The sequence below is a fragment of the Macrobrachium rosenbergii genome, chromosome 29 (genome assembly GCF_040412425.1).
Source record: "Macrobrachium rosenbergii isolate ZJJX-2024 chromosome 29, ASM4041242v1, whole genome shotgun sequence".
Lineage (NCBI taxonomy): Eukaryota > Metazoa > Arthropoda > Malacostraca > Decapoda > Palaemonidae > Macrobrachium > Macrobrachium rosenbergii.
Window position 1 is genome coordinate 15,962,122 of NC_089769.1, and position 26,252 is coordinate 15,988,373.

General features: G+C 35.7%; 1 protein-coding gene across 3 annotated transcripts in view; it reads left to right on the forward strand.

Moving 5' to 3' along the window:
• LOC136854618 (uncharacterized) overlaps nucleotides 1–25,995 on the forward strand; it is a 273,800-nt gene extending 247,805 nt beyond the window's left edge. For all 3 annotated transcript variants that reach the window (XM_067131148.1, XM_067131146.1, XM_067131147.1), the window contains 6 exons: nucleotides 14,193–14,319; nucleotides 16,226–16,372; nucleotides 17,066–17,188; nucleotides 18,888–19,063; nucleotides 24,044–24,149; nucleotides 24,526–25,995. In XM_067131148.1, the coding sequence (XP_066987249.1) occupies nucleotides 14,215–14,319; nucleotides 16,226–16,372; nucleotides 17,066–17,188; nucleotides 18,888–19,063; nucleotides 24,044–24,149; nucleotides 24,526–25,470 (1,602 nt within the window). In that variant the 5' untranslated portion in view covers nucleotides 14,193–14,214 and the 3' untranslated portion in view covers nucleotides 25,471–25,995. The remainder of the gene's footprint in view (nucleotides 1–14,192; nucleotides 14,320–16,225; nucleotides 16,373–17,065; nucleotides 17,189–18,887; nucleotides 19,064–24,043; nucleotides 24,150–24,525) is intronic.
• The last annotated feature ends 257 nt before the right edge of the window (nucleotides 25,996–26,252 follow it).

Sequence of the window (26,252 nt, forward strand, 5' to 3'; positions counted from 1 at the left end):
GAAACCTAAAGTGCTACAGAGCCGGGAGGTTGTCTTCAAGCCTTTGGAATCCCCAGAAGCATCTGGCACCCTGGAGATGACAAGAATGATCCAAACAAGATCCACTTGGAACATAGAAGGTATATACCTGGAGTTGCAATCTCTGCACCAGTACTATGTAGCTTAGTGGTCTTCCACCAGGGTGGAGCTGCAAATCTTTAAAGGTCTGGTAACCCACAAATTGAACAGGGGCTTAGTGCAATTATGAATTTTTTTATCATTAATGTTTAATGAGTAAGTGTTTAGCGAATGTTTAAGGGTTTAGTGAATAAGTGTTTAGTAGGTGTTTATAAGTAAGTATTTAATGAATATTTGGTTTAGGGTTTAATGAATGTTTTGTGAATGTTAGTAAATGTTTATTGTGCAAGTATTCAGTGAATGTTTAGTGAATGTTTTGTGAATGTTAGTGAATGTTTAGTGTGCAAGTATTCAGTGAATGTTTAGTGAGTGTTTAGGGTTTTGTGAATGTTAGTGACTGTTTAGTGTGTAAGTATTTAGTGAATGTTTAGTGAGTGTTTAAGGTTTAGTGAATGTTAGTGAGTGTTTAGTGTGTAAGTATTCAGTGAATGTTTATTGAGTGTTTAGGGTTTAGTGAATGTTTAGTGTGTAAGTGTTTAGTGAGCGTTTAGGGTTTAGTGAAGGTTTAGTGCATGTTAGTGTTTAGTGAATGCTTAGTTTGTAAGTATTCAGTGAATGTTTATTGAGTGTTTAGGGTTTAGCAAATTTTTTGTGAATGTTAGTGTTTAGTGAATCTTTAGTGTGTAAGTATTCAGTAATATTTAGTGTGTAAGTAATCAGTGAATGTCTAGTGAGTGTTTAGGGTTTAGTAATGTTCGTGTTTAGTGAATGTTTAGTAAGTATTCAGTGAATGTTTAGTGAGTGTTTAGTGAATATTCATTGACTGTTTAGTGTTTAATGAGTGTTTAGGGATTTATTGAGCTTATAGGGTTTGTTAGTATTTAGCGTTTAATCAGTGTTTAGGGTTTAGTGAGTGTTTAATGTATAGTGAGTGCTTAGTGAATGTTTATTGAACATTTAATGTATAGTGAGTACTTAGTGAATGTTTAGTGTGTAATGAGTGCTTAGTGAATGTTTAGTGAGTGTTCAGTGTTTAATGAATGTTTAGGATTGAGTGAGTGTTTAGTGAATGTTTACTTAGTGTTTGGGGGTACAGTGAGTATTCAGTGAGTGTTTTGTGTTCTATGAGTGTTTAGTTTATATTGAGTGCCTAGTGAGTGTTGAGTATTCGATTAGTGTTTAGTGTTACTGAGTGTGAGTGTGTGTTTGCAGTAAGTGTGTGTTTAGTGAGAGTAATTTACTTGTATAGAGAGTGTGAGTGTTTAGTCAGTGCAAGTGTATTGTGAATGTTAGTGTTTAGTGATTGTACATTACTGTTTAGTTAGTGTTTAGTGACTTTATGCAAAGAAAGTCCTGTAATTTACAGGAACCATTTATGCTAAACACTGATTAGATCCAAGAGCAGATGCTTAGGCCCTGACCACAATGAATGATTGGAGTGCTTAGGCTAACCTGTTTTTGTAAGGTAATGTTTCTCTGTGAAATTGGATCAAGTAATAATAATAATAATAATAATAATAATAATAATAATAATAATAATAATATAATGTATAGTACTATGAGCTGGGACGAGACCTTTCAATGAAGCCGTCCGACGTCAAACGTTTCGGCAGAGATCGCCACTCCTGGGATTGGCGCTCATTGACTTAGAAATCATATATATATATATATATATATATATATATATATATATATATATATATATATATATATATATATATATATATATATATATATCACATACACAGGTAAAAATAAGAAACGGAGTGTAGGTCCTGACCGGTTTCGACTTTTTATTTCCAAGCCATTGACGAAGGACTGATACAGAGTATGAGACATCACAAATATATATACTACAAGAACAGTACTGACGAACATACACAACCGTTGGAGACTCCATATCCCCACTCAGGCCGGTGTCGAGGTAGGAGTGGCCTTTAAAACTCATTTGGCTAAAAATCACAATAGACTCTCAGGGACATTGCTGATAAACAGACCATACCCCACCTCAGATCCACACCTGACAGGTGTCATGGAGGCGGAGTTTGGAAACTCATTAACATTACTACCCTCGTACTGTGTTTACAAATATGATAATCCTATTTTCATACATCTCTACTGCCTACCTTAAAGTTTAAACAATTTACAAATTTCTTTTTGATATTAAAGGATCAAGTTTATACATCCCTTGACTGATATTCATATTATGGTTGTAACTTTCTTTTATAAAGCTAGATTCAATGATGTTCCTTTCCAGTGCATTATTAGAATATACAATCCTTTTTGCCCCTTCCCAGTTGATAGCATGATTATTCTCACTAACATGTACAAATATACCACTGTTCCCTTGTGCATATCTCACACATTTCTTATGCTGTTCAATTCTTTTTTCCAGTGCTTTCCCGGTTTGGCCAATATAAAAGTTGTCACAAGACTTACACGGAATTTTATATACACACCCTTTAGTATTGTCTGGGGAGTTCTTGATAAGTACATTTTTCATTGTTGTATTGTTCTTAAATGCGACATTAACACCAAAATTCTTTAGAAGATGAGGGATATCTTTCATATTATTATTATAAGGCAAAACAAGCAAATTTTTTTGTGTTGTAAGGTTGCAGGCAAGAAATTGAAATATCCTGATAGTGTATTAAACAGTGCATTTGAAGCGGCAAAAAAGACTATGTATCAAAACCAGAAAGAACCTTACAACACAAAAAATCTGCTTGTTTTGCCTTATAATAATAATATGAAAGATATCCCTCATCTTCTAAAGAATTTTGGTGTTAATGTCGCATTTAAGAACAATACAACAATGAAAAATGTACTTATCAAGAACTCCCCAGACAATACTAAAGGGTGTGTATATAAAATTCCGTGTAAGTCTTGTGACAACTTTTATATTGGCCAAACCGGGAAAGCACTGGAAAAAGAATTGAACAGCGTAAGAAATGTGTGAGATATGCACAAGGGAACAGTGGTATATTTGTACATGTTAGTGAGAACAATCATGCTATCAACTGGGAAGGGGCAAAAGGATTGTATATTCTAATAATGCACTGGAAAAGAACATCATTGAATCTAGCTTTATAAAAGAAAGTTACAACCATAATATGAATATCAGTCAAGGGATGTATAAACTTGATCCTTTAATATCAAAAAGAAATTTGTAAATTGTTTAAACTTTAAGGTAGGCAGTAGAGATGTATGAAAATAGGATTATCATATTTGTAAACACAGTACGAGGGTAGTAATGTTAATGAGTTTCCAAACTCCGCCTCCATGACACCTGTCAGGTGTGGATCTGAGGTTGGGTATGGTCTGTTTATCAGCAATGTCCCCTGAGAGTCTATTGTGATTTTTAGCCAAATGAGTTTTAAAGGCCACTCCTACCTCGACACCGGCCTGAGTGGGGATATGGAGTCTCCAACAGTTGTGTATGTTCGTCAGTACTGTTCTTGTAGTATATATATTTGTGATGTCTCATACTCTGTATCAGTCCTTCGTCAATGGCTTGGAAATAAAGTCGAAACCGGTCAGACCTACACCCTGTTTCTTATTTTTCACCTGTGGTAATGTGTGATAAATGAATCACGTACAAAAAGTGATAATAATCATATATATATATATATATATATATATATATATATATATATATATATATATATATATATATATGTGTGTGTGTGTGTGTGTGTGTGTGTGTGTACGTATATATATATATATATATATATATATATATATATATATATATATATATATATATATATATATATATATATATATATATATACATATATAATATATATATATATATATATATACAATATATATATATATATATATATATGCATACACTATATACATATATATGTGTATATATATTGTATATTATGTACATACACACATATGTATGTACATATATATGTGTATATGTATATATATATATATATATATATATATATATATATATATATAATTTCAAGACATATACATGTACATATATATAAATATAAATATATACAAATATATGTATATATATACATATATATGTATATATATATATATTTATATAATTATAATGTATATACTTATATGCATACATACATATATACACACACACACACACATATATATATATATATATATATATATATATATATATATATATATATGTATGTATGTATATATGTGTGTGTGCGTGTATATTGCTATCAAAGGGCCATCCAGGAAAAGGCATACATGTACCATATCACACTTTTATTATTTCCGGCATTTAGCAACGTCACATTGCATCATCAAGGCTAAACTGAGCTAAAAAGAAGAGTGTATTTTTAGCTTAGTTTAGCCTTCATGATGCAATGTGACGTTGCTGAATAATAAACTTTGATATGATATACACATATGCCTTTTGTTAGATGGCTCCCATTGATTGCAACTAAGAAGCCTACAGCTGTATGACATTTTACACATATATATACAGACACACACACACACACATACACACACACACATATATATATACACAGACACACATTATATACACACACACACACATATATATATATATATATATATATATATATATATATATATATGTATGTATATGTGTGTGTGTGTGTGTGTGTGTGTGTGTGTGTCTGTGTTGTGTATTTGTGTGTATGAATGAATAAGCATGAATACGTGCGTTTGTGTAAGGTAAAATGCCATTGCTGTATTAATTCCATTTTGTATGCATAGATATGAGGCGCTTAACGATTTTATTCAGTGGTTTATAAAGCAGATTTAATGAGACCCAGTAATTAGGTAATTCTTAGGACTGGTCAGTATTTTTAGTCTAGATTCCGAGTCCATTTCTAGAAACATGTACAAGAGACAGACTCTTTTCCTCTGGAATCTTATTACGCCTGAACTGAAGACTTCAACACTTTTCTCAAAACATATTTTGGAAATTTGTCTTTTTCTCCTTTTTTATTCCAGTTTCCGTTAGAATCATCTACAAATAAAATTAGATGCTTGGAAGAGTAAAAGTATTTAAAAACCTTTGTGCGCAGTTTTTGGCTATGAAAATCTCTTTGGATCAGTGTTATTGTTTATAAAGGGAGTTCAAAACTTTGGACATGATGTTGTTAAAAATGTTTTTGGAGGACTAACTAGCTATCTACATGGAAAGGCCAATACGATTAAGTCTGCTCTCAGGAACTGGAACAACCAAACTGGAACTGATGACACCATTCGGAAGGAAGAACTTCATATCCAAAAGAATGAGGATTTAGAGAAGGAGTTAAGGAAAGAGTGGTCCTGTGTTGAAGAGCTTCGAAAAGCTCTTGTTGATGTTCAGGAAATGATAAGGAAAATTGAAAGCTAAAATAAGGACCTTTCCTCGAATAAAAAATGCCCGAAGAATAAAAATGAAGAACAGGAGGATGCCATGATTAAGTAAGAAAAGGGTATCGAACAGCTGAAGGACTTCCTCACTCGTCAAGAAACAGAACTAGAAAAGAACAAAGTATAAATACTCGAACTGGAAGATGAAAAAATGTGAATAAGGTCTCCATCGCCTATCTCGAGGCAAAGGTGAACGTCCATGAAGCGGAGAGAAAGAAGATGAGGGAAGAGCTGGAAGGACGGCCGCGAGACTCACACCAAGTTCGTGTTCTTCGAGCAAGAAATGGCGTTCTTGACAGCAGTCTTGGAAAAGAGGCGCAGAGGGATAATTTAAGTGTCCAGTCGAAGGTCTAGAAGCTGGACGATCGAACTCAATCGTTCCAACGGGACTTGCCTGAGAAGGAACTGCAAATGGCACTCTTGACAACAGTCAGAAAAGAGGTCCAGAAGGACAATTTAGGTGTCCAGTCGAAGGTCTAGAATATGGATGATCGAACTCAATCGCTCCAACGGGACTTGGCTGAGAAGGAACCGCAAATTGTCTCATCCAGCCTGGCAGGATACCTGCCTTCCTCCAAGGAAGCAGCCTCTTGGTCGGACCCTTCCCTTCAAGGCTGCCCTCAAGAGACTGGCAAGCCTTGGCGGCTTTTGGGAAGCATCCTTGAAGTTCTTGGGCACTCTCCAGGCCCACTTCCCCAGCCTGGCAGGATACCTGCCTTCTTCCGAGGAAGCAGCATCGGGGTCAGACCCTTCCCTTCAAGGCTGCCCTCTAGAGACTGGCGAGCCTTGAGTGTTTTTGGGCCTCATCCTTGGAGTTCTTAAGCCCTCTCCAGGCCCACTTCTCCAGCCTGGGAGGATACCTGTCTTCCTCTGAGGAAGCAGCCTCTGGGTCAGACCCTTCCCTTCAAGGCAGCCCTCAAGAGACTGGCGAGCCTTGGGGGCTTTTGGGCCTCATCCTTGAAGTTCTTGGGCCCTCTCCAGGCCCGCTTCCCCAGCCTGGCAGGATACCTGCCTTCCTCCGAGGAAGCAGCCTCTGGGTCAGACCCTTCCCTTCAACACTACCCTCAAGAGACTGGCGAGCCTTGGGGGCTTTTGGGCCTCATCCTTGAAGTTCTTGGGCTCTCTCCAGGCCCGCTTCCCCAGCCTGGCAGGATACCTGCCTTCCTCCGAGGAAGCAGCCTCTGGGTCGGACCCTTCCCTTCAACACTGCCCTCAAGAGACTGGCGAGCCTTGGGGGCTTTTGGGGCCCATCCTTGAAGTTCTTGGGCCCTCTCCAGGCCCACTTCCCCAGCCTGGCAGGATACCTGCCTTCCTCCGAGGAAGCAGCCTCTGGGTCGGACCCTTCCCTTCAAGGCTGCCCCCAAAAGACTGGTGAGCCTTGGGGGCTTTTGGGCCCATCCTTGAGGGGCTTGGGCCCTCTCCAGGCCCACTTCCCCAGCCTGGCAGGATACCTGCCTTCCTCCAAGGAAGCAGCCTCTGGGTCGGACCCTTCCCTCCACCATACCCTTTGCTTTCTCTTACCCAGCTTTTCAAATATGACACTTGCTCTCTCTGAAGGCTTCCAGACTATTTGAAGCATCTCGGAGATTGTTCCTAGAGACTTTGGAGTGCACTGCATGCGTAAATGGCATTTCTCTTGTTCTTCCAGGAGCTGGAGACTGAAGGATTCCAAAATGTCTTCAAGGAAAATCCCGGGGGTTTTAGATCATTTTAGCATCGCGTTAACCATTACTTAAGAGTTATTTTTCTGACACATAAGTAGTTTCTTTACTTTAACGAGTCGTCTTCTATAATCTTATGGGATTCCCTCTTACTGATATAATTTATATAGATATCTCCTGACGACAAGAGAAGAAATCTGGGTTTTCTTGAAGATGTCGTCACGGCTCCAGGATCCTTTGAAGCAGTCATCAGTTCCTGAAGTATTCCTGGAAAATCCAATGGGCGTTTCCAAAGGCTTCAGTGCCTGAAGATCGTCTTGAAGCCTTCGGAAGCCCCAGAAGCCTTTGGAATTCATCTCCAAGAACGTGGGTTTCCCCCAAAGAAATTTTCAAAGCCTTTCGTCTCCTATTTCTTCTCCATAAAACTCTGTTCTTTAGTATTGCGCAAGAAATCTAAAGGCTACAGAGCCTGGAGATTGTCTTCAAGCCTTCGGAAGCCCCAGAAAGCTCCAGAATTCCCAGAAAACTTCAGAATTCCCAGATTCCCTACTGTCACCCTGGGGATGACAAGAATGATCCAGACAAGATCCACTTGGAACATAGTGGGTATATACCTGGAGTTGGGATCTCTGTACCAGTACTATGTAGTTCAGTGGTCTTCACCAGGGCAAACATTTATCTTTAAAGGTCTGGTAACCCGTGAACTGAACAGGGCATTGGTTTTGTGAATTTTTTTATTAATGTTTAATGAATATTTAGGTTTAGTGAGTAAGTGTTTAGTGAATATTTAGTTTAGGGTTTAGTGAATGTTTTTTAATGTTAGTGAATGTTTAGTGTGTAAGTATTCAGTGAATGTTTAGTGAGTGTTTAGGGTTTAATAAATGTTTTGTGAATGTTTGTTGTGGAAGTATTCAGTGAATGTTTAGTGAGTCTTTAGTCTTTAGTGAATGTTTTGTGAATGTTAGTGAATCTTTATTGTGTAAGATTCAGTGAATGTTTAGTGAGTGTTTAGTGAATGTTTTGTGAATGTTAGTGAATGTTTATTGTTTAAGCAGTCAGTGAATGTTTAGTGAGTGTTTAGGGTTTAGTGAATATTTTGTGAATGTTAGTGAATGTTTAGTAAGTATTCAGTGAATGTTTAGTGTGTGAGTATTTAGTGAATGTTTAGTGAGTGTTTAGTGGATGTCTTGTGAATGTTAGTGTTTAGTGAACGTTTAGAGTTTAAGTATTCAGTGAATGTTTAGTGAGTGTTTAGGGTTTAGTGAATGTTTAGTGTTTAAGTGTTTAGTGAGTGTTGAGGGTTTAGTGAAGGTTTAGTGCATGTTAGTGTTTAGGGAATGTTTAGTGTGTAAGCATTCAGTGAATGTTTAGTGAGTGTTTATGGTTTATTGAATGTTTTGTGAATGTTAGTGTTTAGTGAATGTTTCTTGTGTAAGCATTCCGTTTATGTTTAGTGAGTATTTAGGGTTTAGTTAATTTTTAGTGTGTGTTTAGTGAGTGCTTAGGGTTTAGTGAATGTTTAGTGAATGTTAGTGTTTGGTGAGTGTTTAGTGTGTAAGTATTCAGTGAATATTGTGCAAGTAATTAGTGAATGTTTAGTGAGTGTTTAGGGTTTAGTGAATGTTTAGTAAGTATTCAGTGAATGTTTAGTGAGTGTTTAGTGAACGTCTTCTGAAAATTGGTGTTTAGTGAAAGTATAGTGTGTAAGTGTTTAGTGAGTGTTTAATGAGTGATTAGTGAATGTTCATCGACTGTTTAGTGTTTATTGAGCATTTAGGGATTTAATGAGCATTTAAAGTTTAGTGAGTATTTAGTGCTTAATGGGTGTTTAGGGTTTAGTGCGTGTTTAGCGTGTAGTGAGTTCTTAGTGAATGTTTAGTGGGTGTTTAGTGTATAGTGTATAATATTGATAGTAATAATAAGATAATAATAACAGTAAAAAAGATAAAAATAATAATAATAATAATAGTAATAAAGTATAGTACTGTGAGCTGGACCGAGACCTTTCAATATGGCCGCCCGAGGTCACACGCTCGGCAGGGAGATCGCCACTCCAGTGATTGGCGCTCTATGGTCAGAACGCCAAATGGAAGAGAGCATTTCATCAAGTAAAACTGGTCAACTCAGCTTCATTCAGTTATGGTAAACTTTGTCTCCGGTTTGTTGAAAAGAAATTTACTCTCGTTATCGAAATGTGAAATTAATTCCATATAAGAATAGTCATAAAATATGTATTCTCTCTCTCTCTCTCTCTCTCTCTCTCTCTCTCTCTCTCTCTCTCTCTTTATCTATATATGTATATATACTGTATATACAGTATGTGTGTGTGTGAACCAGAGATACATACATTCATGCATTTACACACACATACGTATGTATATATATATATATATATATATATATATATATATATATATATATATATATATGCAAATGCATGTTTGGATGTATGTATCTCTGGCTCACTGAATGAACCTCATTCTTCAGGCAGCCAATATACAGAAGAACGAAGAGTATACACCACCACTTACATGTACAGATATAAAGATATAAATTGTTAATTTCTCATAGAATTAATTACCAATTAAGTACTCAGAGTGACAGTGAGGCGGACGGATAGAGAGTGAGAGAGAGAGAGAGAGAGAGAAAAAGAAGCAACATTCCTCAGCTTCTACCGCTTTCCACCTGTTGCTTCTTCCCTGGGGGCCTACACCTGGAGAGAGAGAGAGAGAGAGAGAGAGAGAGAGAGAGAGAGAGAGAGAGAGAGAGAGAGAGAGAGGGGTCGTCGTTATCGGATGCCTTGAAGATGTGAGAAGAAAATAAGGAGAAATTCGAGATCGCTGACTCAGAACGCAGGTATTCCGGTGACCGAAGTAGAAAGAAATGTTTCGCGGTATTGCTGTTTGTTGGTACTCTTTATAAATTTCAAATGCAAAAATGGATTTAACTTTATTTTTTGAAACTTCGTCAGGGGTCTGATATAACTACAAGTACTCCAGAAGTCTTACGGAGATTAGATTACAGCATTGTGATTGTAAGAGGCATTTTTCTTTTTTAAATAATGGATTCAAATTCTCTATCAATCCCCAATATATATATATATATTATTTACAGACACAGAAACATACACACACACACGTATATATATATGTGTATTGCGTGTATTTATGCATATATATATATGTGTATATATATGTGTGTGTGTGTGTGTGTATACATATATAGCATCTGTGATTGCATCTTACATATACGATTTTGTTTTTGAAATTTTTCTACATGTGAGCTCCATCAGTTTAAACATTTTTGGCTGATGATGTTATTAAAGTTATTATTCTCTTTTTTAATGGTTTGTTTCATTTATGTTATTTGTTTATATTTATGTTATTATATATAGATATGATATATATATATATATATATATATATATATATATATATATATATATATATATATATATATGCATATATCAAATATTCTAGCCTACCATTTGAGAGAACCCAGATTCGACTCCTGAAGAGCATGAACGGACTATCATGGCCATTAAAAATCCATTTATCCTTTGTATACTTAGGCAGTGACTTGGATACCTGGTAGTTTGTCGACTGTTGTGGATGTAACCATAGTTGAAAAAATTTTGGGGGCTGGTTCCCCCCTATCCCAAAAGTCCTCTTGAGAACCTGTCGCCATTTGCATTTGATTTTATATATATATATATATATATTATATATATATATTACAGTATATATAATATATATACATATGTATATACAGTATATATAATATATACATATGTATAATATATAATATATACACATATATATCTGCACATAAATATATAATGAATCTAGTGGACTCCTAAGAAATTATTTTACTCCACTGGGGAGAGGATTACCTCGTCGAGGCCATCACGTTTTTATGGCATACATTTCTGTAGAGCAGTGAACACTCACTCCCAGTTTTATAACCCTCCCTCTACTTTAGTTGCGATCCGCAACAGTCTTCTAACAACTCCTTAGCTAGTCACTGCTGAGGTCGACGGTAGTGCACTGGATTCGAACACAGGCCGTCCAGAGAGAGAGAGAGAGAGAGAGAGAGAGAGAGAGAGAGAGAGAGAGAGAGAGAGAGAGAGAGAGAGAGAGAGGAGGGGGAATTATATACAAGAATGTGTCTTCAGCTTCTGTTAAGTAGAGCAACCGTGGTGATAGTAGCATAGTTTTTCTTGTGAATATTTTGATAGTTTTCTAAAAAAATGTTTTCCTTGAAAAAATAGCAATATTCAACAATGCAGCGTGAAATTTAATATACAATAACTTCATTTCTGTAAGCTATAATATTTGTATTAACACCAGCATAAAAACAAGTACAGTAGTAGACAGCTGTCATAGATTTAACTGAATAATATTCACATATTTTTTAACGCACCAATAATATTATACAAAACCTCGTTTTCTGTAACCCGTTTTCTTTAGTTTCAACTATATTCTCAGGTGACGAAAAGCTTTAGGTCTCACGGGGTCATGTGACTTCAGGTAAAGCAGCAGGTGTTAAGTGAATGGGAGAATAGAGGGATTTCAATAAAAAAGAGAAAATAAAAAGAATGGCAGAGGAGCAGAGGAAGTAGGGTATCTTGAAGGAAACAAGGACTGACTGACAGTTAGACTTATAACAGCTGTAAAGTTTCTCAATGTGATTTTGTTGAGTCTTCGTCTGTTTATTGCTAAGTATCCTTTTTAGCTTGGAGGGGCGAAGCAGTTTATATATGATTTACCATCTTTGGTAGCTTGAAAGAATTTACAAGATAAATCTACACATGCAAGTACTCCCTCGAATCATAACTTCATATATATATATATATATATATATATATATATATATATATATATATATATATATATATATGTATGTATATATATGTATGTATATATATATATATATATATATATATATATATATATATATATATCTATATATATTTATATAATCTATGTGTTTGTATATATATATATATATATATATATATATATATATATATATATATATATATACATATATATATATATATATATATATATATGTATGTATATATATATATGTGTATATATTATATATGTGTGTGTGCAAGATGTACACTGTTGTAATGAAATGGAAACACTGCTGTAAACTAAACATTCAGTTCAAAATTATTTTACATGTTTCCTTTTGGGTGGATATTTCTTCTCTTCGTCCTTAAGTTACGTGAGTTATGTTTTACCGAAACGCATTTCCTTTGTAAGATTATACATATAGAGCTCTTGAGATAAAGTTAATGAGAAACTTAACATTATTTTATACTTACTGGTTTTTATATAATATAGGCAAAAATATTAATTCACAGTTATGAGAAATGGATGTTCAGCTGCTGTTTAACAGTTTTTTTCTGCAAATGACTGATGTTTAAAAAAATTCGTGTTTTGATTTGGCGAGTGATCCATACTTATGAATTCAGTAATCCATCGCAACTTTGCAAAATTTCCTGTATGTTAAATATTATAACATGCAGTATTTCAAGGTGTCATAATATTTCTTATATTATTGTATAACATTCGTCTGAAACCTTAGGTTACTCACTCTCTCTCTCTCTCTCTCTCAAATAATATATATATATATATATATATATATATATATATATAAATATATATATATATATATATATAAATATATATATATATATATATATATATATATATATATATATATATATATATATATATATATATATCTATATATCTATCTATCATAAAAAGTTCCCAAACCGCATGAGGACAGCGAAAAGGACACACGTGGTTCAATTAGAAGAGAAGAAACAGCTGGTGCCATTGTATCTGTCGTTTCTCGGAGGGACAGAGATAAGGTTATTATGATTTCGTCTTCCGCTGGCGTGCGTGTTTGACAGACGACAGATAACCTTTTATCTCGCATCGCCAGATGTTTTGTTGCTGGCATGAGATCGGAAGCTTTGGAAAACAACGTTTCTTTCGAGTTGCACAATTTCCTCTAGGCAGCGGGTTCATCAGTTCTGTTTCTTAGCTCTGATGTTTAGTTTTTTTTTTATATGTTGGTTTTGTGTTTGTTTGTTTTTCCCTGTTTGTTTATTATAATTCTGTGCTGTTTGATTTTCGTATTCTCTTGTTTAAGGACTATGCAGTTCTGTAAAACTTGCTTATCGATATAATTTCCTGTTTGGGTTTTCCGTTATGAATATGTTGACTTTTTTGTCCAGTCGTCAATATACAATGTATATAATTCATATTACAACGTAATAGTACGACATTTTTTCCAGCCACTGAAGCACATTTTTAAGCAGCAGACGAAAACTAAAATAAGAAACGGCAGAATTCATTCTAATGATTGGGTGGAGAAGCACTGAACTCATTCCAACTTTTGTCCAGTTTACGCAGATAGGTTTCAGTACTAAATTGGCGTTGCATTAATAGTGGTCCTTCTGTGGAGTCAAGTTCCATCAGGGAATGGACTGATTGGTCTGACAGTAGTTTTCCAGCGTGCTCTTGTGATTAACGTCTCCCAAGATTCTCTGTCATACGAGCCTGTTTTCTGTCATCTTTGCGAGCCTAGCGATCAAAATTAAAAGTAAAATTTTCATCTTTAATGTTCGTTCTTGTCTGACACTACCCCAGTAATTACACGACTTACAATATGCACCTGTACGGAGAACACCATATGGACTATCGTTGCAAATTTTGCCGACGAAAAGCTGCTAAATAACGTTACCAATATAAGTTTTTTTTAGACATCCTTTGTAAAAAAAAAAAGGAATCTTCTGTTTCTTTTATTAATTTTTGGTATTCATGAAGAGTCTTAGGAGACGTTTATCAAAACAAGAGCAAGCTGGAAAACTAATGTCACTGGGATGCCTGTTGACAGTCCATAGCGGATCTAACCTTTGCACCGATATGCAAATGAGGGCAAAATCAAAGTGACGTAAATTAAAAGCCTCACGATGATATTTCCTTTCCTACTTCCTTTCAGAACCTTCGTCTTCACCTCAAGGATGGAAAAGGACACCGAGGCGCCCAAATGCCGTGTGGCGGCGGTCATTCCCGCCGCAGGATGCGGTCAGAGGATGGGAAATCCTACCCCCAAGCAATACCTTGAGGTGAGTACTCTTCTGGGGATACCTGAATGTGTAAGGCGGGATTCCACTGGAGTAAATCACGAGTCTTGAGGACTCAGTCACAATGTTTTTGCCGTTTAGCTAATTAATGGGTGATAGCGTGAGGATAATAAAATTAATTATTGTCAATCTGTTGTGAAATTCTGAAGTAGAAAATCCTTAAATCGAAAAAAATAATTCAGATTAGAATATCAACTTGGGTAACAGCACTGCTGTAACGTAACAGTGATATAGCAAAGTGAAATATTATTACTTCGGGTGAAAGTATCAGTGTAAATGATGACGGATATTGATGAAAAAAGTAGTCCCATACGTTCTTGTGGTATTAGGATTACAACATTAATTACTGATAATCAAGCTTAATACTACAGCATTTGACTTTAAGTTACTGTCAGAAAATGTTATATACAATATGGCAGGATCAAGTGCATATTCCGGCATTAAAGGAAAATAAACAGAATATGACTGTGTGAACAATGTTCCTTTTCCGTCTTTAGCGCATTAATTATTATTATTATTATTATCATTATTATTCAGAAGATGAAACCTATTTACATGGAACAAGCCCACAGTGGCCATTGCCTTGAACTTATATTTTCCACCAGTGATTTTAGTTTCCTTTCAAAAGAACTACATGTTAAACAAGAGTTTGTGTTGCTTAATCTAGCAACAAAAGTATTCCTTAAATTAATATTATATATATATAATATATATATATATATATATATATATATATATATATATATATATACATATATACTATATATATATATATATATATATATATATATTATATATATATATATACATATATATATATATATACATATATATATATATCATTATTGTTTTTGTATGAAGTATATTTCTTTATCTCTCTTTGCATTGGGCATTCATTTTCATTATGCTTTTGATGCGTGATTATTCTCGTTTGTTCTGAAAGAAGCAACTTCATGCAGCATCCACAAATGCAATTTCACACAAGACAGAAATGTTTTTAAAAGGTTTCATTTTTTAAAAATTTGTCAACACAGATATATTGTTTTTCAAAACTTTTTTTTGTCAGTAACATAATATGCAATGTTTTCCATGAAAAACACTCCTCTGCATGCGGCTTCAATGCCATGGGTGTTAAAGCTACTCCTCCAGTCCTTTCAAGATCAGATGCATTATATAAATAAACAGCTAATTTATTTATGCTTGAATATGGTCATTTTTGAACGATTCCTCATAATTCAAGCGGCATGTATAGTCGCAGTATCTGCGATTTTCAATAAATTCTTTATTTTTTACCGCAGTCTTTTTTTTTTTACGACACACTGCAGTTAGTTCATTTTTTTGTCTTTTTTTTTTTTTTGTTGTTTAAACATGCCATCGTCTCTCCGCCCAAAATCTGTTTTCATGACATCACGAGAAACAACAATGAAACAAAGATGAACTGGACAGAGAACGTACACTCAGGTGTGATTGGGTCATGTTGATTACTTGATTGTTTGTTCTAGACCCCTAATACCGTACTTGAAAAAGTCATGAATTGCCGGAAAATTAAAAAAATGTATAGTAATCTACGTTTCATTACCTATATATACATATATATATATATATACATTATACATATAGCTAATTTAAGCAAACGAAAGAAATGAAAATGTCATCTACTCTGTTATGTATCTGAACCACTTTTTAACCATCAGCTTTTTAAAGGGTCGAAAAAAAATATAAGAAAAAAACATAAAAACAACATCAACTTTTAACAGTAAATAAAAAAAAAGGTCAGAGCAATCTCCGAGGGAAGATCATAACTAAAAAAAAAAAAATCCACCTGAACCTTCTTATAAACTTTAATTAAAGCGCCCCTTTATTTTTTTTAAACCCGGTGTACGAGCAGGTGTCGGGGCGCCCCCTGATTCTCCACTGCCTGAAGGCGCTGACGGAGCTGCCCTGGATAGAGAGGACTGTGGTTGTGGCGGACGACCGTGCCAAGATGGCAGACATCCTGCGGGAGGAGGGACTGTCTAGGGTTACGGCGGTAACGGTCAGTTGCTGAAACAGGTCCTGCGGGTTCCTGAGCTTATAAGAATTTTCTTTCACCGCACGGCTCTGCTGTGCTGAATAGGCTGGTCCTTCAGTAACTTTGTTTCTTTTTTCAGTGGCTATCTTTTTCTTTATTTCCTTAAAGGTGTTTTCCTTTTCAGATTGAGGTTGTATGTGTGTTTGTGTTTGTGCGCTTGTGAATGAGAATAATCAGTTTAAGTTTTTTTCACTTGTTCGTTGAATCATAATTGAACTCCAGTATAAAGTACGTTTTTTATGCACTAACAGGTGCATTGGTTATTCTGCTAGTTTTACTAAAGAATTCTTTATTATTTATTTTTGATGCCTTATAAATCTCTCTCTCTCTCTCTCTCTCTCTCTCTCTCTCTCTCTCTCTCTCTCTCTCTCTCTCTCTCTCTCTCTCTATATATATATATATATATATATATATATATATATATATATATATATATATATATATTTATATGTATATGTACACACATATATGTATGTATATACACACACATATATATATATACATATATATATATACATATATATATACTCATCATTTGCACACACTTATACGTACTTCCAATTAAAAAAATAATACATATTCAACCATTCATTCATCCCCATTCTTTAACACACTAATCTGCATAATTAAGTCCTTCATTCACGCCCTCCCCCGCAGGGCACGGGATCCAGACACCGCTCCATCCGGGAGGGCGTGGAGGAGCTCTCCTCTGATCCGCCGGACGTCGTCGTCGTCCACGACGGCGTTAGGCCTCTCATACCTGTGGGGATTCTCGCCCAGGTAAGGAACAGTCATTAGGGCTTAATGGGCACACCTGTTATGAATGGCGCCTTCGGGATGGGGAGAACGGTGTCTCTAGGATGCGAAGGGTTAGGTCTTCTAGAGGGAGGAATTGTTGAGCCTTTTGGATGGGAAGGGTTTTTGATTTCGTGGTGAGGAAAATGAGGTTTGGAGGAAGGAATCATCCGCCCCAGGGTGGGAAGTGTTATGCCTCGGAAAGGAAAGACTAAAGTGTACAGAACAGGAAGAACATTATGTTAAATGATAACCGAAACTGCAAAATAAAAATGATTTCTTCAAAGTGGGGGTATAATGATTTACAGAAGCATAAATACCTCGATGAATTTTATAACGTCATGAGAAAAGTTTAATCAAAATTCAAGAACCGTCTTTATATTCCTTTGGCAAACCCGGACGATTTGTTTTTAAAAGAGAATTAGAACAAGACAAAGTTTTAAAAATTAGACAATTAGATACCAAAAGGAAACTGTTGAAAGTAAAAGCATGGAAGCAATGCTGTTGTTGTGTCTTAAGGAAGCTGCTAGGAAACTTTGGCACTGTTAACAGTAAGCCACGCGATGTACTCTGAAGGCACTCCCTTGCGGAGTTCCTGAAGAAAGCGTCATTAGCAAGAAAAGAACATATTTTATAGGAAGAATTGTCATTAAAAATTAAGGCTAATTAATATATTGTATTTTCTTGTTATAAAGAATTATTGTAGTAGATATATTAGGCAATGTTTTATTTTTAAATACCGGTAAACAGGGAGGTAATTGTATCTCTTTCTTCTTTTTATAATAAAAGCTTAAGCAGCAATGTATCTCTCTCTCTCTCTCTCTCTCTCTCTCTCTCTCTCTCTCTCTCTCTCTCTCTCTCTCTCTCTGATCGTGAAAGGAAATCTCAAATTGATAATTCAGTCACATTTTTTTCTTTTGCAATTCTATTTCAATTTTCGCTATTCTCTTTAAAGGTGAATCATTCTTTGCAGAGAATTTGGTCACCACAGGAAGACGCTAATCCCTTTTTTAAGTAAAGACAGTATCGGTAGTATATACTGTTTGCATAGTAGAGCAGACATCCGTTATATTAATAAAGGATGGTATATCCTCTCATGATTCAAAAGGGCTGGTCACATGCTAGAGCCCCGTATTCTCGTTTTAGTTTTATCTATAAATTAAATTGCTTTTCCTCTCCGAGATTTAGATAATTTCTAATGCTATAGTTTTCTGGTCAGTTATTTTTTATTTTAGATGATTTTAGTCTTTTCGGCACTTGAAAATTATTGATACCAGTCTTCACAGGAATTTTTAATATGTTTTCGATCATTGTTAGAAAAGGTGGCTTGGGTTCATAATCAGGTAAACACAACGCTTACTGTTAAGCTTGTCTCTAAGGTTTGGAATTCTTTCCCCGCTTTTGCGTTCCCTAAATTTGTAGACTTCTCTCTTCTACACTGAACTGACAAGCGGGCGTAGTACTTCAATGAATTCTAGAACGACCCTTTTAACAATATATATATATATATATATATATATATATATATATATATATATATATATATATATATATATATATATATATATATATATAAAAGATTTAATTTTATATAATTTTCATTTTAAAAAGTAAATCTTAATACATTATTATTTTGATGTTGTGACAAGTCAGACCGTTATTTTCTACTTTCATTTCAACACAGGTCGTCAATGCGGCTGCGCATCACGGCGCAGCTGGGGCGGTCAGGCCCTTAGTATCGACCGTGATCAAACCGGACGCCCAGGGCTTCCTTCAGGAATCCCTCGTCAGAAGCCAGTTCCTGAACTCCGAGATGCCACAGGCTTTTAAGTACACGGTTCTCAGAGAGGCGTATCAAAGGTGATGATAGATTAAAATTATAAACTTATATATATATAATATATGTGTGTGTGTGTGTGTGTGTGTGTGGCTTTGTGAGACTGGAGTGTCTATGTGAGTGTAATGTCTTTCCCTTACCTGTAAACTTCCCATCTTTTGTGGCCAGGTGACCGTCTTTATTGTATGGTACTTAACCTTAAGTATATTGCTTCCTCTCTCTCTCTCTCTCTCTCTCTCTCTCTCTCTCTCTCTCTCTCTCTCTCTCTCTCTCTCTCTCTCTCCTCGACGAGGTAATCCCACACCCCACCTCACCCCTTTCCCATCGCCTGTGAAGTGGAACCGATTATCAGGTAGCCTCTCTCTCTCTCTCTCCTCTCTCTCTCCCTCTCTCTCTCTCTCTCTCTCTCTCTCTCTCTCTCTCTCTCTCTCTCTCTCTCTCTCTCTCTCTCTGAGCCAGGTCACGGTTGTCAAGCTGTCCCTTCTGACGAAGTTCCAGATGAGTGTAATTTTACATTAAATACATTCACAGAAATAGATTCAGGTCCCACAGAAATCAGAAGGCCTCATTCTTCAAGTCAGCGACATAGAAACGTATTAATCGACTAATCAATAATTATTTATGTTATTTTTCTGAACTACTCAAGAAAATCTCACAATGCATCTCCTTCGCACGATAACTTCACTGATTTGCGACCAACACTGCAAAGCGGCCTTTCCTCTACGGAGGACAGTGATAAAAGAGTAACTAAGGAGGGTGATTTCTTTGCAAACCGCAAAGAATTCCGCTAACCGCCATTTATCCTTCGGACCGTCCGTCCGTCCGTCCGTCCGTCTGTTCTCTTGCTCTCTTGATGCAATGCGAGTTCGCTCAAGGAGAGAATTAATATTTGGATATTTATACAATACATTTTTTTTTTCACTGGCACGTTTCGTTACGTCAGCTGCGATTATGCTGGAGAATATTTGAAGGTCTTTCATATTTATTAAAAACCATCTTTTATTGTTATGAAGGTCGTACATTAGGTTATGTTCAGTAGTTTTGTGTTGCCGCCACAAAACCGCCACTCAATTTTGTTTTAATTTTTCAGGCTGTTCTTAAACTGCTATTTATTTAAGCATATGATATATTTCATTCCTTTTAGATATTTGTTTTCTTTGTCTATTATTTCTCTAGAATTTTTTTCTTTATTCGTTGTATTTTTCTTTCTCCACTTTAAAGGCTTTATGTTCTGTGGAAATGACTTGATTACGTAACGTCCTTTGCGTCCTGTTTAACATTCTTGCATATCACTACGAATACCCATATGTAAACCCATATGTTTGCTTTTTGTGTGCGTAACAAAGATAATCTACTGATAATGCTCTCTACGTTTAGACTTGCCATCGTCCAATCCGGGGTCATGCTTTCTCACCACTGACGTTCCTAGGGTGGAGACTTTGCGTCTTGACTCTTGTATATTACCTCTTGACTAGTAATGGTCTATTGTCTCCACATCAGGGAAAATAACCAACTGGTTTATTGATTTTTCAAGCTTTTAGTGCAGATGTCTTATTAAAAAGATCTCATCATTTATCATTTTATACTTTATTTCAAATATAACGAAAGAATATTTTAAGTCTGATGATAAACTAGAGTGGAATTTGGTGTCAAGTGAGTGTTTGCATACGGATTTTTTATATTAAGGCTTCCTTTCCTAGTTTGTTTTTTCAGTAAGATAATAACTTTTAAAAAATTTGTCTCTTCTGAGTATGTTTGCAATACCAAATAGTGAGTAATTATTGCAAGAAAATTTTATGTTCTAGAACAAAAGGAAATCCTTACTACACATTACAAGATTTTTTTAAACCTTTTATAGACACGTTGTAACAATTATATCTTTTTTTATCTCACGCTTATTCATATCCGTAATTTATTCATTTCTTTAAGATTCCTGATATACTTATTTATCATTCGTTCCAAACCTCTTGTGCAGCATTAAGATAACATTCAGTCAGTCAATGAGCTGTGTGGCTCAATGATTAAAACATGTTCAAACTGTTGGCATTACATTCAGGAGTAGTAGAATAAAGCCAGTTGACCGGCCGAGACACTGGAGGGACATTTTTTAGAAGTATGTAAGAGAAATAAAGTAAATAAGAGAAATAATGGCTCTAGTTTATCTAAGACGATGTGATAAATCTTAAAGAATGGAATAACTTACGGAAAAGCCTGGCATATCAGAGAAAAATATAGCACAGAAAATGAGACAGTCATGAAAGGAATTTCACACCTAATGAAGGTGTAGGTGGGTTTTATCCTGCAGAGCAGACTCAGTTTCAGTCTACAACCTTTTTAGTTTTCTTTAAAAGAAAACTATTGTGCCGGCTTTGTCTATCCGTCTGGACTTTATTCTGTCCGCAATTTTCTGTCAGCACTTTTTATGTCTGCCCTCAGATCTTAAAAACTGCTGAGACTAGAGGGCTGCAAATTGGTATGTTGATCTTCCACCCTCCAATCATCGAACATACCAAAGTGCAGCCCTCTAGACTCAGTAGTTTTTATTTTATTTAAAGAAAGTTAAAGTTAGCCATAATTGTGCTTCTGGCAACGATACACAATAGGCCCACCACCGGGTCATGGGTAAAGATTCATCGGCCGCGGTTCATACAGCATTATATCGAGACCACCGAAAGATAGATCTATTTTCGGTGGCCTTGATTGTACAATGTACAGAAAACTCGAGTGCGCCGAAGAAACTTCGGCGCATTTTTTACTTGTTTTTTTATTACCTTTACGATACTTTTAATATATGCGTGGCCACGTGCTGCCAGACGAACGATGACGTTTAATTTCCATGGTTGCAACATTAATGTCAATAATCTCCTTAATATGGAACCTGGAGATGTTGACTCACCTGTTTTCAAGGTTCCTCTCTCTCTCTCTCTCTCTCTCTCTCTCTCTCTCTCTCTCTCTCTCTCTCTCTCTACGCCCACAAAAACGCGTCTGCACCTCTTAATGGAATGATTTACCTGTTCACTGCATGAGTCAACACACCTGTTGTACTTCGCCCTTGGACTACCTTCGCTGCGTGTGGTTACCAGTCCAGTAGAATATCTGTTGCATATGCTTAGCCTGCCTTAGATGGAAGGGTTCTTTGCTTCGCAGACTGAACTCGGACACTTGATGATCTTTGTGAGTGTGGGTTGAACGTGGAATATTAAGCATTTAGTGTGTGTGTGTGTGTGTGTGTGTGTGTGTGTGAATGTGTGTTATTTAGTATATATATATATGCATGTATGTATGTATATATATATATATATATATATATATATATATATATATATATGTATATATATATAAAACATCACTGGGAAGAAATGAAAATGGTTTTAAATCCTGACTGGTGTCAGCTTCTTATTACAAAGCCATCTTCAGAGGACCGATACAAAGTGGTATAAAATCATCATCATATATATATATATATATATATATATATATATATATATATATATATATATGTAGAGAGAGAGAGAGAGAGAGAGAGAGAGAGAGAGAGAGAGAGAGAGAGAGAGAGTAATGAACACCCAGACGATTGGAAATTAAGTATTTGCACCTGATTGGTGTTATGTAGGCTGAGTCCTACCCTCATTAGCGACAAGTCAACTTTTTACAAATCCGGTTATCAATCGGGAGCCAATTTCCCTCTCTCTCTCTCTCTCTCCGCCTCTCAGCTACCGTCCTTAAAATGAAACTTCTCGCATGTTTCTTTTGAGATTAATGGATGAAGTTTATTCATACCTTGACTGATTTATGTTTTTAGGGAAACTTTCGTCTGTAAAACTAGATTCAATTATGCTTCTTTGTTTCTTTCCAGTGCATTATTTGGATAAACTATCTTTTTTGCTCCCATACAGTTAACTGTATATTTTCCACTAACATGTACAAAAACTGCTCTGTTCAACTGTACATCACTTACACATCTTTTATGCCGTTCTGTTCTCTTTTCTAATGTTTTTCCAGTTTGACCAATTTGACCAATGTAAAAGGTATCTCAAGACTTACATGGAATTTGGTAAATACGGCATCTAGTATTGTCGGGCGAGTTCTTGATAAGTACGGGTTTCATTGTTTTATTGTTCTCAAATGCTACATTAACCCCAAAATTCCTAAAGAGGTGGGAGATATCTTTGAAATAATTATCATATAGCAGTAAATGCAGGTTGTTTGTGTCACGAGTATCATTTATTTTCGTTATCATGAAATGCCTTTTTTGCCGCTTTTAATGTATTGTCCAATACAGAGTTAGGATATTTAAATTTCTTGCCTATACTCCTAACCATATGTTTCAACATCAGTATATTCAGGGCTACATATGCGTAATACTCTTAAGAACACGAATGTAAAAAACTGGTTTCTTAACTTTAATGTTGTGAACTGTGTAAAACTAAACATAAGCAGAAAGAAATATTTGTGGCTCTTTTGTACACACTGTATTCAAACCCCTTACTAGTTCTGTGTGTTATGCAAACGAGAGAGGATAAGCAACCATCCTTTTCTATTTCCATAGTGAATTTTATTGACATGTCACTAGTGAGGACTCCGCTTACAAAACAACTGCCAGGTGCAAATACTTGGTTTCCAGTCTCCTATATGTATGTGTATGTATATATATATATATATATATATATATATATATATATATATATATATATATATATATATATATATATATATATATAATTTCTTGCCACTTTGTGTCAGCCCTCTCAGGATGGTGTAGTCATAAAAAGCCGACACCGGTCGGCATTTACAAGCTTTTTTCATTTTTTCCCAGTTGTGTTTGATCTATAAAAATCGCGTATCAGATGTGATCATAATTATTATGTATATATGTATATGTATATATGTATATATATATATATATATATATATATATATATATATATATATATATATATATATATATATATACACACACACTTACCTGTAAATGACCTTTAATACGATTTATCTCTCATCAGGTGTACTGAGTACGAGCTGGAACATGGAACGGAGTGCTTGGCACTGGCACTGAACTACTGCGAAGTCAGAGCAAAACTGGTGACCGGACCCCCTCAGCTCTGGAAAGTAAGACAACCATTGCCTAGTTTATACTAGTTTTCCTGATCAGATTGGTATTAGTTTATGATGTATTTATTATGTCAGAATCTATATCCGACAGGGTTTAATGTCTGCAGAGTGCCTTGTGTGGAAAACAGTTCTCAGTACGAAAAATCCATTTGCTGCATACCTTGGACACCCAGCTGCGCTGATTTCCGTCCGTTTCCATTTGATCCCAGAGCATTTGTACTTTCCGGCTATTTTCTCCTTACTTTTCCCACTCGAATTTTGATCCCACGGGCCAGGCATGAGTCTAGAAACCTGACTCTGTAATCTGGTTAAACTACCCTATAATCATCGTATTCAAAAGTCTTTGCATACATTGCCTTTTTCTTAATTACAGGTGACTGATGAAAAGGATTTGGCAGTGGCACGAACTCTGGTTCCCAGATATACGCGCCAAATTCTTGTCCTCTGTAGGGCGCTAAGTCCCACAGTCCCATATGCAGACGGAATAGGCTTGGAGGGTGAAAAACTAGCGAAGGATATAGATCCAACGAAAAGTCCCAGAGGGGCAGCATCCCCTGAGTGTCATCAGGGCGCTCAGACGTTCAGCACACGGTCTGGAAGTGGTCACAGTCAGTCTGAACATCAAAGAGAAAGAGAGCTACACGAAAGGGAAACGTCAGGAACCGCAATTGGCGATCAACTGCTTCCCTGTGATCAAGGATGTCACACTGTTTACGAAAAGATAAGGAAGAGTTTAGAGGACAATAGTCATAGGGTTTTTGTGTCCAATAACTTGCAAGCTTCCTGGCCGCCAGTTTGTTCTCTCATAGTCATTTCCGGTTTTATTACTTTAGCTTCTTTCAAAGACTTTGCGCGTTTCTTGTTTCAGCACTTAAACCAAAGACTGGTCACCGTCATACTAGTCCTAACACTAGACCCAGCACTTGAAGGCCTAACGTTATCAGAAGTTTCTGATCTCCAACAGTTTCTCAGGGAAATTTCCAGTGGGATTTCAACGAAGGTCACTTTACTTCTCAGAAAACCCAGAAATGCATTCTCAGAGCATCAGAAGCTTCAAACGTCTCAATCAACCGAAAAGGGTACGAGTAACGAACCTGCGATCGATTTGCAAACATCAAACAGAATCGCGGTGGGCGAGGCAGCGTCTTCCATCGCAAATCGGTACGGAATGGAAGACCCCATTTCACCGTCTGGCAACCACCTGTTAACAGATGATGAAACACAAGGGAATTCTAAAATACGCGATTTAATCGTAGCCATACTGGAGCAGACTACTAGCTGCTTCCACGGGCAAGTTCTGTTGGCTGATGAAGGCTAGGAAATGATATCGCTTAAATCTGCTTGGGGTAAAATAGAATGATCTTAAAATTCGTATAAGAAATAATCCTTCCTGCATATAGATTATGCATTTCATTCCAAGAGATAGTTGGCTCTTCCTGTTCCATGTGTAATTGCATCGACGGCGTTTCATATTCTAAAAAAACAAAGCTGGTGATTATTTTGGAGAAATGAAAACATATTGCTTGAGAAACATTACTTTTAGAACACGAATTTGGCTGAGTAGTTTACAGTCGAAGTACTTAACAGTATACTATACCTGTCAGGTTAGAATGTACTTTACATATTGGAGTTACTCTGAATTTGTTGATAACAATTAGCATTCCATGTAATCTGGAAGAGTGCGTTGCACTTATCTTTTTCAGATTAAAATATTGTAAGATGATTATGCTATGAATAAAAAACGAAAGGACATCATGTATATCAACTCAACATTTAATTTGATTTTATTTATAAGCAAACAAAATATCGCAGAAGTAAATATATCTTCAGTGTTTTTTCCAAACTGAATATTTTATTTACAAATTAAGTGATAGGCGCTTCCATCAATACGTTATTGTTATTCTGTAATTCAAGAGAAGAGAATATCATGAAGAGAAGCAATCCCCTCTCTTTAAATACATCTTTGTTCTCTCTCATGTTAGGATTAACTAGTAGGATTTCAGGTTAAATGTTACATTCCAAGAGACAGGTAAAAGAAGTTTTATCATATTTTTTTTTATATTTTTTAGTAATTTCCTATGGTAATCAATGTCAGTTTAG